The sequence below is a fragment of the Leptosomus discolor genome, unplaced genomic scaffold (assembly GCF_034619465.1).
Source record: "Leptosomus discolor isolate bLepDis1 unplaced genomic scaffold, bLepDis1.hap2 HAP2_SCAFFOLD_106, whole genome shotgun sequence".
NCBI classification, from domain to species: Eukaryota; Metazoa; Chordata; class Aves; order Leptosomiformes; family Leptosomidae; genus Leptosomus; species Leptosomus discolor.
This window is the reverse complement of record NW_028237947.1, coordinates 54,432-68,636: the sequence shown is the minus strand read 5'-3', so window position 1 is coordinate 68,636 and position 14,205 is coordinate 54,432. Positions and strand designations below refer to the sequence as shown.

The 14,205-nt window shown below is 52.7% G+C and overlaps 1 protein-coding gene across 1 annotated transcript; it reads left to right on the top strand.

Annotated features, from left to right (window-relative positions):
• The first annotated feature begins 1,568 nt into the window (after positions 1-1,568).
• LOC147412339 (coiled-coil domain-containing protein 40-like) lies at positions 1,569-11,352 on the top strand. Its single transcript, XM_086481464.1, has 14 exons — positions 1,569-1,654; positions 2,177-2,260; positions 2,349-2,568; positions 3,403-3,557; positions 4,382-4,504; positions 4,902-5,023; positions 5,746-5,989; positions 6,097-6,279; positions 7,520-7,765; positions 8,507-8,720; positions 9,272-9,441; positions 9,566-9,657; positions 10,260-10,380; positions 11,044-11,352. The coding sequence occupies exons 1-14, from the start codon at positions 1,592-1,594 to the stop codon at positions 11,350-11,352; spliced, it is 2,346 nt and encodes a 781-aa protein (XP_086337590.1). The 5' UTR covers positions 1,569-1,591.
• The last annotated feature ends 2,853 nt before the right edge of the window (positions 11,353-14,205 follow it).

Here is a 14,205-nt window from a genome sequence, read left to right as displayed (position 1 = left end):
AAGCAGTTTCAATAGGGAGAAGTAAAACAAGGGAGCGGTTGTTGAAGTCTTGCCCTGCCTATTAAAAAAACCAAGTTAAATGTAGTTGTAGTTCTGTGTGTCAGCAGCGTCCTGAAGCATGTGCTTCTCACTCAGCTCCCAGATGGCTGTAGGCATGTTAAACGGGAGGTTGCCCCCATCTCACAGACACACGTACGGGGGCTGTGTTCGAGGTTGGTGGTGCTAAGTTTTTTTTGTCTGTTGGTACTGCACGATACTTGAATTTGGCAAATGATGGTACGGGATAAAATGGTGTCTCTTTAAAAAGAAGATAATAGTTTGGCTACATGTAGCACCAGCTGGAGGACTAAAATCCCTAAGGGCATTTTTTTAAAAAATAGACGTGAGCCAGAGACACATCTGAAATTAAAAGTGGTGTGTAGAATTTTTGTCAGGATCTTTACCGTCTTCATGCTGCCTGGGTGACTGTTCTTGTGAACGAGATTAAACTTCAAAATTAAACTCCCATGACAAAAAGCAGTTGTTACAGCACCGTAGCATGAGCATTAAACCAAATGCACAACCTGCTGTAACGCTGCTGTTCTGCTTTTTGCCTGTGTGTGTGCTAGGCAGTAGAGGCGGAGAATGGGAGCGACAGTGAAGAAGAAGGGTCCGTTCCTCTGCAGGACCAAAAAGAGACATTTCCACCAGCAGAAAGAGGAGCTACAGAGCTGTTTGTTAGTTCTGCAGAGGTGAGACACTAACAACACACACAATCTTATTCACAGAAGGCATGGCCGGTATTTGTAACTTCAAATTCTCCTGGGGCGGTTTTGTTGCTGCCAACACAAACCCGACCAGAACTGAACAGAGAGAAGCTAACTGGTCAGGCACAAAGTCTACAAAAGCTGTGACAGAGCTGGAGAGGTTCCTCTGTCGTGCTGCATGTGGGTAAAGGTGGTTTTTGAATCGGCAGAGGCACAGCTTTGCCAGTGTATCTGTGGGCTGAGTTTAGAACAAGGCCCTCTTGCCGATTCTGTGTCTGCATCGTTCTTGTCTCGTGGTGACAGAAACAAGCAGATTGTCAGGGCAGACTGAAAAGCTGTTTCAGGTGGTGGATTTTACGTTTCAGAAAAAATCCCCTGAGACTTTCTTGGACAAAGTCGAATTAGACAGTTGTCCTCCTGCGTTGGGTGACATGGAGCAGCCAGTAACCGAGAGAGAAAACCCTCCCCTTCCTTCAGGAGCTCCTCAGCAGGTGTCTGCGTGGTCAGCGGAGCGGAACAGCTGCACAGAGTCAGGTATCCTTCAGTCCCTTGCTAACAGTACAACACTCCATACCACCCGTCAAGCACAGTTTCTAGTTTTCTCCCTTTCTCGTCATTGTTAGTCCAACTGGAGGCACAACACTTTGAAATCTAAGCATTTTCTTTGTCTTTTTCTTCTCTTTTTTTTTTTTTTTTTCCTTGGGGGGTGGGGTCCAGGTGACATTGGAGAACCCATTTCTCTCTGCTCAGAGACTGCCTTTGAGCAGTTGGATCAGCTCACCAGTGAGCATGGTGACCAAAGGCGGGAACAGACATGCCAGCAGCGTGGAGCTGAGGGGCACGAAATGAGTGGAAGAAGTGAAGAAACCGTAGAAGAAACAGAGCTGGTTGTCTTGGATCTAGAACATGTGAGAAGTCCTCCAATCTTGTCGTTCTTCTTCGCAGACCTGCTGTTTTTATTTGTATGAAATACACAAGGTAGATTGTCAGCAGCGGCTCAGCCATAGGCTGAAACCACGTGTTTAAAACAGGCTTTTGCAGAAGTACTGACTTCTGAGCGTGTCTGCTCCCTCAGGGTTAACCCCAAACGGGAGGCTCAGGAGGGAGCCGTGTAGTGGGTAAATCTGATACTCCTCAGTGCTCCTGAAAGAGAAGTACTGTCAGCAAGAGCGAGGGGATGGGCTCTCAGAGGCAGCTCTTCTGATGTGTTTCTGACTTTCAGATATCCTCAGTAGTGGCTTTCTGCTGTCAACAAATACCCACTATGTAACTCCTCTCACTCGTTACAGTGAGCGTAGCTAAAGGAAGAATGCAAGGGTCTGTGGCAGAAAATACGCTGTGTTATTTAACAGCGGGGGCAGCAGTAAGGTTTCTTCATAATTTCTTTACACAAGTACGTTGACTTGTATCAATGTCATACTTCTTGACAGCCTCTGATGAGAAGATTCCAGGCTGCCCTGAAGAGTCACCTCACTAAGCAGATGGAAAAAGTGAGCCTAGAGCTTCAGGAACTGGTACGTGGCATTCTTACTTTGCCTTCCCGCAGCAGCCCACCCCTGCCCGAGCTGAAGCCAGGTAACTGGTTTCCTCTTGTGTTTGCAGAGGGCAGCAGCGAAGAAGGGGCAAGCAGAGAGGGAAGAGCTTGGGCTGGTTCTTTACGGAGCGCAGCAGCAGCTGGCCCGCCTGCAGCTGGAACTGGAGAAGAGCCACGACCGCCGTTCTCAGGTGGCCGCAGCACGTCAGCAGCTGGAGGAGGAGCTGGAGGGCCTCAGGCTTACTTACAAGCAAATGTGTCAGAACACACACGATGAACGCCAGAAAGGTGACCGAGGCAGCCCTTGCCAGGTTTCCTGGCTCTAGTACTGTGTGGAGAAAGGGATTTATTTGAATCCAAGTCAAGCATTGGATTGAAAAATACAGTAACATTGATCAGGAATCAGGCACTCGCTGAAACCTTTCACAGGTATTCCTGGTTGTTTCTAAGACCGTGTGGCTACCTTGTACTTCTGAGAAGGTCTTTAGGACTAAAACTGTTCCGGGCAGATGGGCTGCTCTGTGACTTAGAAGGAGGAAGATCCTGTCGCTCTGTTACGTTTGCCTGTGTCTCTGTAAGGGTGTGACGAGATCGCAAAGGTCGTGGGTCGTGAGGGGCACGCGGGAGCCTGAGAGTGCCATCCGTGTGGGAACCCGTCCCAGCCAAAGAAATGGACTTGACTCATGCTGGTTGTGCTGCAGGCCTGTGGGTAGGGGACAGGAAAACAACTGTGATGGCGAGGGTAGCTCAGCGTAGGATAAACTGCCTAGAAAGGTTTGGCAGGTTGCTGAAAAAAATAGAGAAGCGTTCAACAGACTGAGAAAGAGACAGTTCTGTTTTGGGGCAGAGGAGTGGAGTCACAGCCTCCTGAGGCCGCCCCTTCTTTGATCTCCTGGGCTTCTGAGTGCTGGGAAGCAATGAATTGCTTACCAAGATATTAGCTGTGCTTGTGGAGCTGTACTCCAAAGCCGATGCAAATTCACATTTCAGGGGGGCTGATTTGGCTGGTCAGTGTGCGAATTTGGCTTTGGGTGTTTCTGTGTTTCTTTCCCTTTTACCTCTGTTTAAAGTGTGTCTTACAAACATACTTTTCTGTAAATATTTTTCCCCCTGCCTCCCCAGTCTCTGCAATGCAGACCCAGGTTGAAAACTTGGCCTTGCACCTCTTCTACGTGCAGAACACGGCCCATATGCACCATAATATTTTACTAACGAAACGGTCGACAAAGAGGGCTGAGCTGGAGAAGGCCCAAGCTGACGTGGAAAAGAAAAAACAGGTATCAAGTAAAACTCTCTTCTTTCAAATAAATAAATGAATTCAGGTGACAGCTAGCGGCGAGTCTCGGAGGACGTGCTGCCTTGGCAGAAGGAAGGCTGTAGTGAATATACAGACACCATGGAAGGTGCGTGGGGATATTTTCCCCAAATAATTGAAAATGAGAAGAATCCCCACCACCAAGATAGTGGCATGTACTGAACAGAATTTTTTTATGAGCCTTATAATAGGAAGTAGTAATCAGTAGTGATCACTCTTCACGCAGGCAACGGGGGTGTGGGGGCAGAAAGATATTTAGCAAAGAAGTATCATATGTTGAAGTCTGGAGAATTGCTCTGAGTCCCAAGGAAGAGCGAACTTGGAAGGTGAACTGAGCGGTCGGTGTGCTGGAGCTCCCTCTGCTGCCTCCTGCTTGCAGCAGGACACCAACTAATTACTGTTGATGCAGAATTGCGGGCAAACGGTTGAGATGGAATGGATTTAGATGGTTTTTAACAAAGGATTTTAAACCATAAATTATCAAGATTCCCAGCTGCTGGAGAGGTGGCGCAATGTAACCCATGCTGGCAGGGATGAATGCTGCTTCAGATCTGAAGGACCAATTTCCTACTGTGGGTGGAACGATAAAAACCAGCAAAGAAGGTTTTGTTCTCTTGAAAATTGTCACTGCTGCATTCAGGAGTCGTTTGGATAGGAATGGAAGAGTTTCAGTAGGAATCAAAGCTAACTGAATTCATTTTCAGCCCAAGTTATTGCTGTAGAATTTAGTTGGTTAAGCCTGAGATTATGTTACTCATCCTGAGCTGTTTGGCTCTGCCTCTCTAGGATCTTCTGGTAGACCGCTTGACCCGGAAAGCCTACGAGCTGCAGGAACAGATTGCTCTGTTCGAAGCTCAATTTGTGGCTCAGGCAGAGGACACAAAAGTAACTCGGCAAGCAGCAAATGAGGTAGGAGAATGCTTTTTTTTTGCTTCTGGTTAATATTTCCCTCTGGAAGGACCGACCCCGTTGGCTCATGCTCACGTGGTAGCTACAGTGTAGGACAGAGTTGTATGATCAGTTCCTGTTTGGAGGAATGAAGACTTTTTTGTTTTGGTTTGTTTTGTCTTTCCCTTTGTCCTCAAGAATTGCCTATAAATCACTTCCTCCCCCACCCTCTCTGCATTTTTTTCCTTGCAGACCTATGCTCTGTGGTCGGGGGTGACCATAAACCAGAGGCACGTTAGCTGAAGCTGTTCCTGCCCAGCGTATTATGAACACACACCAAAAAAAAGGCATTGTAACGTGAATTTGGTTTCCCAGCCTAGTATAGATTTCTCCTGTCTACAAATCCTCTCTCCCCCAGGCTTGTATGGAGGTTCAGGCTATTAACATGGAGAAAAAGCGACTGATGAACCACTGGAATAGCAGCTTGGCGGGAATGAAGCAGAGAGATGAGGTCTATATCGCCACCCAAGCGCTGCTGAGGTACGGTATCTGAGAACAGTCCCAGGAGAGACCTCACACGGGTTGGACGGGAGGGATGCTGAAAGGGGCAGTGCGTCTCCAGTTTATTGCTGCGCGTGTAGGATATGTCAAGCAGAACAAGTTTGCTGCTCTGAAGCACGTAGTAAGGTTAAAGGATAGGAAGCACAGTTCTTCGTCACTATTCTGTATCCAAAACACAACTCTCCCCCCAAATGTGTGGGGTTTTTAAAGCTGTTTAGAGTTTTTCTGTTCATATTTTAGTCCTTTAGAAGAGTTCCTTCACCTTTGCAACATCTCTCAATCCAAAGAGCTAGACTTCAAGAGGGATTTTACCTGTCGCTCTCAGTTAGGGTTTTGTGATGCCTTCAGAAATCATCAGGAAAACCGTCCTGTTGTTGCCAAAGGAAGCGCTTATTTGCTTTGGAGTCAGCCTGGCTGATTGCCTGCAATGTGCTTTGATGGTGGCATCCTGGTAAGAGTGGGGGGTGGGGACAGGACTGAAAGCGGGAATTAATTTTCCTACGTACGTTTGCTTTTCAGTCTTCTGTCTCCATCCATCTTCTGATGACTCTGCACTGTCACAGCAGGGTGGCCTTTGTAAAGATCTTCCTCCTTGGTCTGTTGTCGCTGCAGTAGCGTGTTTGAAAAGAGGAATTTGTAGATGACTGTTCAGCGCGTGAGTCTACCCCTGTGGTGATTTTCCATCCTCTTTGCCTCTCCAGCAAGTACAGACATGACCTCAAGTCCCTAGAAACGGACATCCATGGCTGTAGGAAGTCAATCAGGAAGGAGGAGGAGAAGAATGAGTTGCTTGTCGCCATCCTGAGCCGTTCACAGAACGATGCCAACATGACAAAGAAGCTGATTGCCCGGTGCCTTTCCAGGCAGGAGGCCTTGAAGGTGGAATCTGGCACCTACGCTCGCGTTCTCCACGAGACAGAGCAGGCCCTCAACAGGACCAGGATGGTGAGGAGAGTTACTTGGAAGAAGAACCTTTCAAATCAGACACAGATGTTTAATCCCCTTCCCCAAACAGTTGTAGTGACCCTGTCTCCTGTCTTTCCTGCGTTTAGGATCAAGCTGCTTGTCTGAATCAGTTGCTGTCCATCAGTAAGGACATAGAGAAAGGAACTGATGCCAAAGTGCAGATGGAGAACGAAATCATGGCAAAGCTTCAGGACCAGATGGTGTCCAGCAAAGCCACAAAGCACTTCTCGCAGCTGGCTGCAAAGCTCCGTAGGAGAAAAACAGACCTGGTGTGTTATCTCTTCCGTTTGGGAGGGCGGGGGAAGGAAACCGCCCTGAGCGGTGTTTCTCAAGTGTGTTTCGTCCGCGCCTTCGTTCTGCTTTTCAGATCTGCAGTTGAAGGTCTGCTGAGTTTGTGACTTCAGTTTGGTTCTTCCAGTGCTCTTATTGCGGGATTCTGGTGTACGCGAGAGGGTTTGGCCAAAAAGGCCTTGACACATAATGTACTGTTCTTTCTTTACTTAAAAAACGGGACAGAACGATGAATTCTGGGAGTTTTTACCATAAAGTAGTACCAGTTCTTATGTATTGGAGGAAGACAGTGGATATGTAGTACTGCTGTACTCCACATTGAACTAACCTGTATCTCTGTCCGGCATCATGGAATGCGATACAGGCCTGCTCTCGTTCCTGAGTGAGGATTACAGCCCAAGGAGCAATCGAACCAGACCCACAGTTCTTTGTGGCACGATCAGTTGCTCTCTTTGGGAGTGTGTAACTGGAACAGATAGAAAAACTAGAAGATTCAGCGTAGTGTTTGTGGTGTTGAGTTGTGTGGGCTGGCACTAACAAGGCACCCACACCTCTGTATTTCTGCGGGTTACTTCAGCCTGGCCCTGGGATTTTTAAATCGGGGGCATTATCTTGAGCAAGAGGAAGAGTTCCAGGGCTGGCTTCCGTTGTGAGAGAGGGGCCCCCCGCCCCCTTCCCACAGGCACACCAACAAGCGGACACTCGCGTTGTCTCCCATCAGCACCTGCGGTGCACGGCTGGATGTAGCCAGAGAGTCGTGGCTGCTGGCGGCGCGGGGGCAGCAGAAGTCACCCGGCTGCATTCGCGCTGCGCTCAACAGGCACCCGCCTTTCTGGCTGCTGCGGTGGTGGTTCGGTGAGGGACGTGTTTGTCGGGTGTGGTGGAGAATGTCCTGCTCCGGTGAGCCGGGCAGCTGGAGACACCCAGGCAGGGCAGGTAACTGCAGAGGTGATGAGCGCGGCCTCTTAAAGGCTTTGGGATGTTTGGGCTCCTTCATGCTCTTCAGCAGCCTTATGGCAGAGGTAAATGTTGGTATCTCCGTCAGGAGATGGAGAAACAAAGGTACAGAGCGGGTAAGTGGCTGGCTCGCAGCTTGTGGCACAGACCTGGGAGGAGAATCTAAATCCCCTGACTCCTGTGCCTCGGGAAGCGGGCGTTCCAAATCAGTGGGCTGCTGCTGGTGACAGTAATTTGTTTTCTGTCTGTTGGCGTTCCTAGGAGCTGCATTTTTCCAAGGTTGAGAATGATGTGGCCCAGGTTATTCTGAATGCAACTCATACCAGCTGCAGGCTGACAGTTCTCCAAAACACACTTTGTCAGCTGGACAAGGAAGTAAAAAATACCTGTGACCTGATCAGCTGCAGGGAAAGCGAGATTGCAAGGTGCAGTCTCCTGACCGAGAACAGGCAAGCGGTGCTCAGCCAGTACAACAAGAGGTTGGAGAAGATTCTTGCGCGGCAGGGGGTATGTACATTCCCATTTCAGTCCCAGGCTTGATTTTATTCTTTGTGGTGACCAGAGGTGCCCCTGATAAATGTAACTGTGTAAGTGCTGAGTAGTTAAAACTTTCAGGCATCAGTATAGAGGTTTAAAAGCTGCACTAGTTAATGTAAATGTTTACGTCTGTCAAACAGCTCTTAGTGCACGGGGGGGAGGAGCTGGCATGAGGGAATTGTGAAATGAGGGTGTGCCCAGCACAGATTTCTGCAGGGAGTTGTCTGCGCCCGATGAAAACGTTGAATGACATCAATACTCTGGGAGTAACTAGGGTCTCATCAGAAAACCTGCAAATCCTGACAAGGGGCGAATGGAGCAGGCGGGGTGATGTAGATCACTTGGTGCTTGGCCCCATTCAGCTGATAGATACCCAGGTCTGCCCCTGGCACCGTGAGCTGCAAGACCTTTATAGAGCCCAATGCAAGAATGAGTGCTGTGGCAGACTCTTGGACACCCAGGTGTGCCTGTTGTAGGAGCTTAGGAGGCCCCTCTCGCCCCAGAGCCTGAGAGCTGTTCGGGCTTCCCTTGCATTTGTTCCCGTGAGGTCAGGAATGATTGGTCCCATCCAGCTCCTGGGAAATAGAGGCACAAAGGAAGTAACAGTATAGCGGAAGTATTCGGTAGGCATCTCAGCAGCTGGACCGGCCTTCTGCAAAAAGTGCTTCAGCAGCTTCTGCCTGATTAATCCCCAACCTTGCCCTCATCCAGGGTCAAGAACTGGGGCCACTGGGAATGGAGATCAACAAGCTGTCCAAGCAGATAGAAGAATATCACTCTGAGGTGATGACGCTACAAAAGCACTGGCTCAATCAGCAGCAAGAGCTGGTCAAGTTAACACACCAACGGGAGGAACAAGTAGCCTCCCTGGATACGTTAAAGAAACGGATCACAGTAATGCAGCAGAAGAAAGTGCGCAGGGAAAGTAGGTCATTCCCCAACTCTTTTTAAAACGTTCAGCTGTGAATGGAGGAAAAAGGGAGCGAGGGCTTACGGACGGGTGAGCCAGACCTTCACCAGAGAATGCGCCGTGCTCCTACGTCCATGTGAGCAGTAACGCAGGCGGCCCCAGTGCTGCTCTGGGGCTACGAGCCAGGCACCTCTGCTGCTCTGCCTGGCGTTATTCCCTGTCCCGACTGATCCCGCTGCCTTAACGGGCACAACCGAACCGAAGTGGCCGTGTCACGTGCTACACTTCTTAAATAACGTTTGCAAGTAGTTGGTGGGTAAATGTCCCCACCACGATGGCGCTTCCCTTGGCTCAAACCAGCTCTTTTCCACAGCAGTCTCCTTCAAAACCGTATTTGGGTTTTGGGCTTGTGGAAAAACGGTTTGGCTGGGTACGTGGGACGCAGGTGGCTCTGCAGGCAGCGTTGTCTGGTCTGATGGCAGTCTGTCACGCCTTGCCTGTGTTCCACCTGCTGCTTGTGGGAATTTTAAGACTTTTTTTTTTTTTTTTTTTCTGTTCACCTGTAGATGAAATTCAGCAGGAAACAAAAGAGCAGAAAGACATCGAACGTCACATGAGGAACATGTCCAATGACTTGATAAAGCTGAATGTGTTGATCCACAAGAACAGCAGCAGCTTCGAGGAGCTGCAATATGGCAACACGATCACCGAGAACGAGTTTGTGCGCTCTCTCAAGGTACAGACATCTCATTTCCAGGTCTCAGCCTCCCGTGCAGATCGGAGGCAGACAGTGACCGTGTAAATCTTTCTTAGTCTGACCACGTTGTGTTGTCTGACAATGTTATGCTTCCCAAACCTAGGCAGCAGAAAAAGAGTCGGTTGAGATGCAGGAGAAGCACAGTCAGCTGACTGAGGAGAAGGAAAGACTCCTAAACAGCCTGGTGGAAGCAGAGTAGGTACCAGAGAGGTTCTTGCTTTGTGCCACCCTCTTTGAATGTAGGTGTCCATGTCACCTTTCCTCTCTGCTCGTCGAACTGAACCAGCAACAGCAAATGTGCTTCTGTCCTTCTCGGAGAAGATGAAAGGAGTTTCATGGATTTTGGGGCGCAGAAGCTGAAAGGTGCTTTAGCTGTCTCTGCAAGCAGCGAGAGCCGTGAGGATGTCGGCTTTAACAGTTCCAGCAGGCTCGTGCTGGACGTTGCTGAGATCTGTATGGGGTGACTCTGCCTGCGCTCTCCTCCGCCAGTCACTCGGAGCGAGCGTGCTGCGCTGGGCAGCTCACTGGGGTCCACCAGCCCCCGGCAGCCTGGGCACGCTTGTTGTTAGTCACCGTGCCACCACCGTGCCACGTTGTGGATGGCGGAGCTCCCTGTCTGGTTCCACGCTGCTCCTGGCTGCCCTTTTACGTGTCCCACATGCAAACCCTCAGGTTCTGCTGAACCTTCAGCTCCATGTTCAGGACTGAGCTCGGGAGCGTGCTGCCACGCGTGCACAGGGAGCGAGCGTCCTCTCGGGCGCTGACAAAGGTGCCGCTTTCCCTTTCTGTCACTGAAGGCATCAAATCCTGCTGTGGGAGAAGAAGATCCAGCTGACGAGAGAGATGCGTGCGGCGGTGGAGTCTGAGTCAGGGCACGGCGAGCTCCACGCCATGAGAACAGAGATTCACAGGATGCAGGTGAGCCCCGGGGGAGGAGCACTGGGGAGGGGAAGCTGCACACGATGGATTCAGCTTCGGCGTTGCTGAAGGCAGGAGATGAGAAACGGGCTGGGGAAGCAGCATTGCCAGGCCACAGCAATGTTGGAAATCGTACACCCTCCAGCTGGGCTGAATGAAATACATCCAGCGTGCGTGCTCTTCGTGCCTTCCTTGCGCCTGCCGTGTAATGGGCTGCAGCAGAGTCTAGAGACACCTGAGAAATCTATTTAAAACATAATATGTTTGCCACCTTATGCCGTGACCCCAATTTATAAGCAAAGGAATGTTGATGACTAAATATTGCATCATCTTAATCACTGGTTAGGGAAGCCTTCTGTCTTCTGGCAAAGCAACTCTTCCCTTTTGTTCCCAGGTTACTTTACTCTTCTGCTTTTCCTATTGCTAAGGAGTTCCAGTGAAACCTTTTGAAGATTACTTTAGACGAGTTGATAATCCAGCCCTTTGCTTTCTAGATCCACACAGGGCAAACCGGGTTTGGGTTTAGAGCAAATTTGGCTTGCCAACGCTCACGTGTCACGTATGTCTGGTTTATGTGGAGGGGATGTGCCGCACAGAATCGGTTCGGTGCCGTTTGTGAACATTGGTTACTTTCAGCCTATTTCATATCTTGACACACGGCAGGTCCGCTACGGCCAGCTGATGAAGCAGCAGGAGAAGATGATTCGTGATATGGAGGCATCTGTTTCTCGCAGAGAGGTGATAGCGCTTCGTGGAGAGGGTCAGAACAAAAGAGACAAGAAGCTTGTCCCCAAGAGCGTCTTCCACTGCAAGAAACAGGAGCTGAGAAAGAAGATCAGCAAAGCCCAGAAGGTGAGCGAGCAGAGCAGGGCTGCAGGAGTTCACCGGGGCTGTAAGGAGCACCAGGGTGGGCTGAGCGCAGACACGCGGGGTGTCGGGACACAGACGGGACAGGCTTTGGAGGCTCCTTAAAAAACCCCACAGGAGAGTTCTGGGGAGATGGCTGGGAGTGCAGCTGGACGAAGAACCACACTCTGCCCTTTCCTTCTCTTCCGTTTGCCAGAACATTCAGGACTGCAACGCAACCCTCCTGGAGCTGGAGAGCGCCCAGGCGTCCCTCGGTGCCGCCTTCTTGGAAAAGCAGCGAGAACTGCGCAGGCTGGAGCCTGAGTGCGACGGCCTCGATGCAGACGCAGAAGCTCGTCGGAACAGGAAGCGACGGGTGAGCGGCTCCGCTCCCTGGAGCTCGCGAGCCCGACGGGACCGGCTGCTTTCTCCTGGTGCCGGCTCCCCATCTCCCTGTCTCGCCACCATCCTGAACTGAGTGTGCTTGGCATTTTAGCGGCACTTTAAGTTAACTGAGCACACCTTGAGGGCTCATGGGGGTCCTGAATTTGGGCTGCAGTTGTACTCTTAGCGAGGCAGCATTCACCTGGAGACATCAGCCTGAAGGACATGGTTTGTGTCTTGAAAATACCCGGTCACAGCTCTCCTCTGTGAGTGCTTTCTGGCTGCTCATATGTCACAGATTTGAGAGCCAGCTGAAGGTCTTGAATGCCCTCCTGCAAAGGTTGTAAGTTGGTCAAACTCTGTCCTGGCGAGGGTTGCCCTGTGCATGCAGGTATTTCTCTGGTTTATGGAATTCTGTGATGAACATTTAATTTTTTTTTTTTTTTTCTATTAGCTGACGTGTAGATGTGGTGCTTAGGGACACGGTTTAATGGTGGACTTGGCAGCGTTAGGTTCATGGTTGGACTCAATGATCTTAAAGGTCTCTTCCAACCTAACCACTTCTCTGGCTGTACCCGTTAGCAGCTGTTCTGCCGCTACAAGGGGGACTTCATAGCCCTGTCCCTCTTCAGAAGCCCTTCCCTTTCAGAATGTGATGGTTCCAGTACCGGTGACAAAAGTCACCTGCCTTTCTTAGTGCTTTTCTCTCTGCGGCCTGCTGTCAAAGCAATTTCTGTTGTTGCTTTCCTCAGAACCTTTTGGAGATCGTGTCCTACCAGACTCGCCGGAAGCACCTGCAGGCGCTGAAGGAAGGGACGTACACTCCCCTGTGCCGCACGGAGCAAGCCTGGAGAAATGAGCACCAGAAACTGCGCCACCGGCTCCAGACCATCGATGCCATCGTCCAGCAGATCCAGCAGGACCATCCCCAGCACTACCGGACTCTCCAGTGGCTCAGACAGTGCTTGGGCTCCAGGCTGGGCTCGCAGGAAGCCTGACTGCCACCAACCCCGTCCATGTAACCCTCAGCTCTTGTTCTGCTGGAGCCTGCAGGCTTTGTAAATAAACAAATATCTAAAAACTAAGTCTGTGTAGCAGGTAGTGGTCACCAAAGCTGTAGCAGTGCAACTGATTTTTGTTTCCTTGGCTGCACAAGGGTGGCTTCATCCCTCCCCCTGGCCTGGGGCGCTGGGGGCAGCCGCCCCCTTCCCCTCCGGGCCCCCCCTCTCTCACCGCCTTTCCCTGCAGCTCCGGGAGGCGGAAGGCCCCGGCCCCGGCGGGAGAAGGCGCCCGCCCGCTCCCGGGGCCGGTCCCGCCCCGCAGACGCCTCCGTGCCGTGGGGCCGGTCCCGCCGCGCCTGCTGGGAGGCCGGGCCGGGCCGGCGGGGCCATGGCGGGGCCGGGGCTCCCGGCCGCGCTGCTGCTGCTGGCGCTGCTGGGCTCCGCCGCGGCGGGCAGCCCCGGGGCCGCCGGCTGCCAGGTGCCCCCGGGCGAACGCTTCGACTGCGGCCCCGAGCGGCTGCTGTCGCGGGCGGACTGCGAGGAGCGGGGCTGCTGCTACGCACCCGCCGGCTCCGGCTCCAGCCCCGGCTCCAGCCCCGGCCCGCCCTGGTGCTTCTTCCCCAGCGGCTACCGGAGCTACCGGGCGGAGAACCTGACGGCCACCGCCACCGGCTCCGCCACCCGGCTCCGCCGCGTCGCCGCCAGCTTCCTGCCGGGGGCCGTGGGCAGCTTGCGGCTGGACGTGGCGCTGGAGACCCCCACCCGCCTCCGCTTCACGGTGCGAGCCGGCCCCGGGCCCGGTGCCCCGGTGCTCCGGACCCCCCCGCTGACACCCCCCCCCTCCCTTCTGTCCCCGCAGCTGCGGGACCCGGCCCGGCAGCGGTACGAGGTGCCCCTGGCCACGCCGCGGGCGAGCGGCCGAGCCGCCTCCCCGCTCTACGGGCTGCAGATCAACCAGGATCCCTTCGGCCTCGTCGTCTGCCGGCAGCGCGACGGGCAGGTCCTGTAAGTGCCCGTCCTGCCCCGAGCCTTCCCGAAGGGATTCGGTCTGGAAGCGGGTCCTGGCCCCAACCCCAGCGGTGCGTGGGACGGAGCAGGGATGCGGCAGGGGATGGCGGTGACAGCAGTGGGGTGGCGGTCAGCGGCTGCGGGGGCTTTGCTTTGAGCCCCTCTGCGGTTCGGTGCCTGGGAAGGGAAGCAGGAGTCCCAGAGATCAGTCGAAACCGGGCTGCTGGGCACCGCTGGGGCTGTTTGCCGGAGTCTCCCTTTCTCTCCAACAGGCCGAACACCACCGTCGCGCCCCTCTTCTTCGCAGACCAGTTCCTGCAGATCTCCACCTCTTTGCCCTCCCATTTCATTTCTGGGCTGGGGGAGCACCAGACGCCGCTGGTCCTCGACACGGCGTGGACCAGGGTCACCCTCTGGAATCGGGATATGGCGCCTGTGGTACGGAGCGGGGCTGAGGGAGAGGGAGGTGGCTCATCTGCGCCTGTGGGGGTGGCCCTGCAACCTCTGACATCTTGTTTGGGGCTGGGGAAAGGCATCGGTGGCTGTGGAGCTCTGGGACCTGGCCTCAGCCCTGGGCAAGCCCGTG

Excerpts from the sequence above, each read along its gene's own strand:
- LOC147412339 (XM_086481464.1), top strand. The coding sequence starts at position 1,592 with ATGAGTGGAAGAAGTGAAGAAACCGTAGAAGAAACAGAGCTGGTTGTC. Across the intron at positions 2,261-2,348 it reads GCCTAGAGCTTCAGGAACTG|AGGGCAGCAGCGAAGAAGGG; the intron begins GTACGTGGCATT and ends TTGTGTTTGCAG. Across the intron at positions 5,024-5,745 it reads GCCACCCAAGCGCTGCTGAG|CAAGTACAGACATGACCTCA; the intron begins GTACGGTATCTG and ends TTGCCTCTCCAG.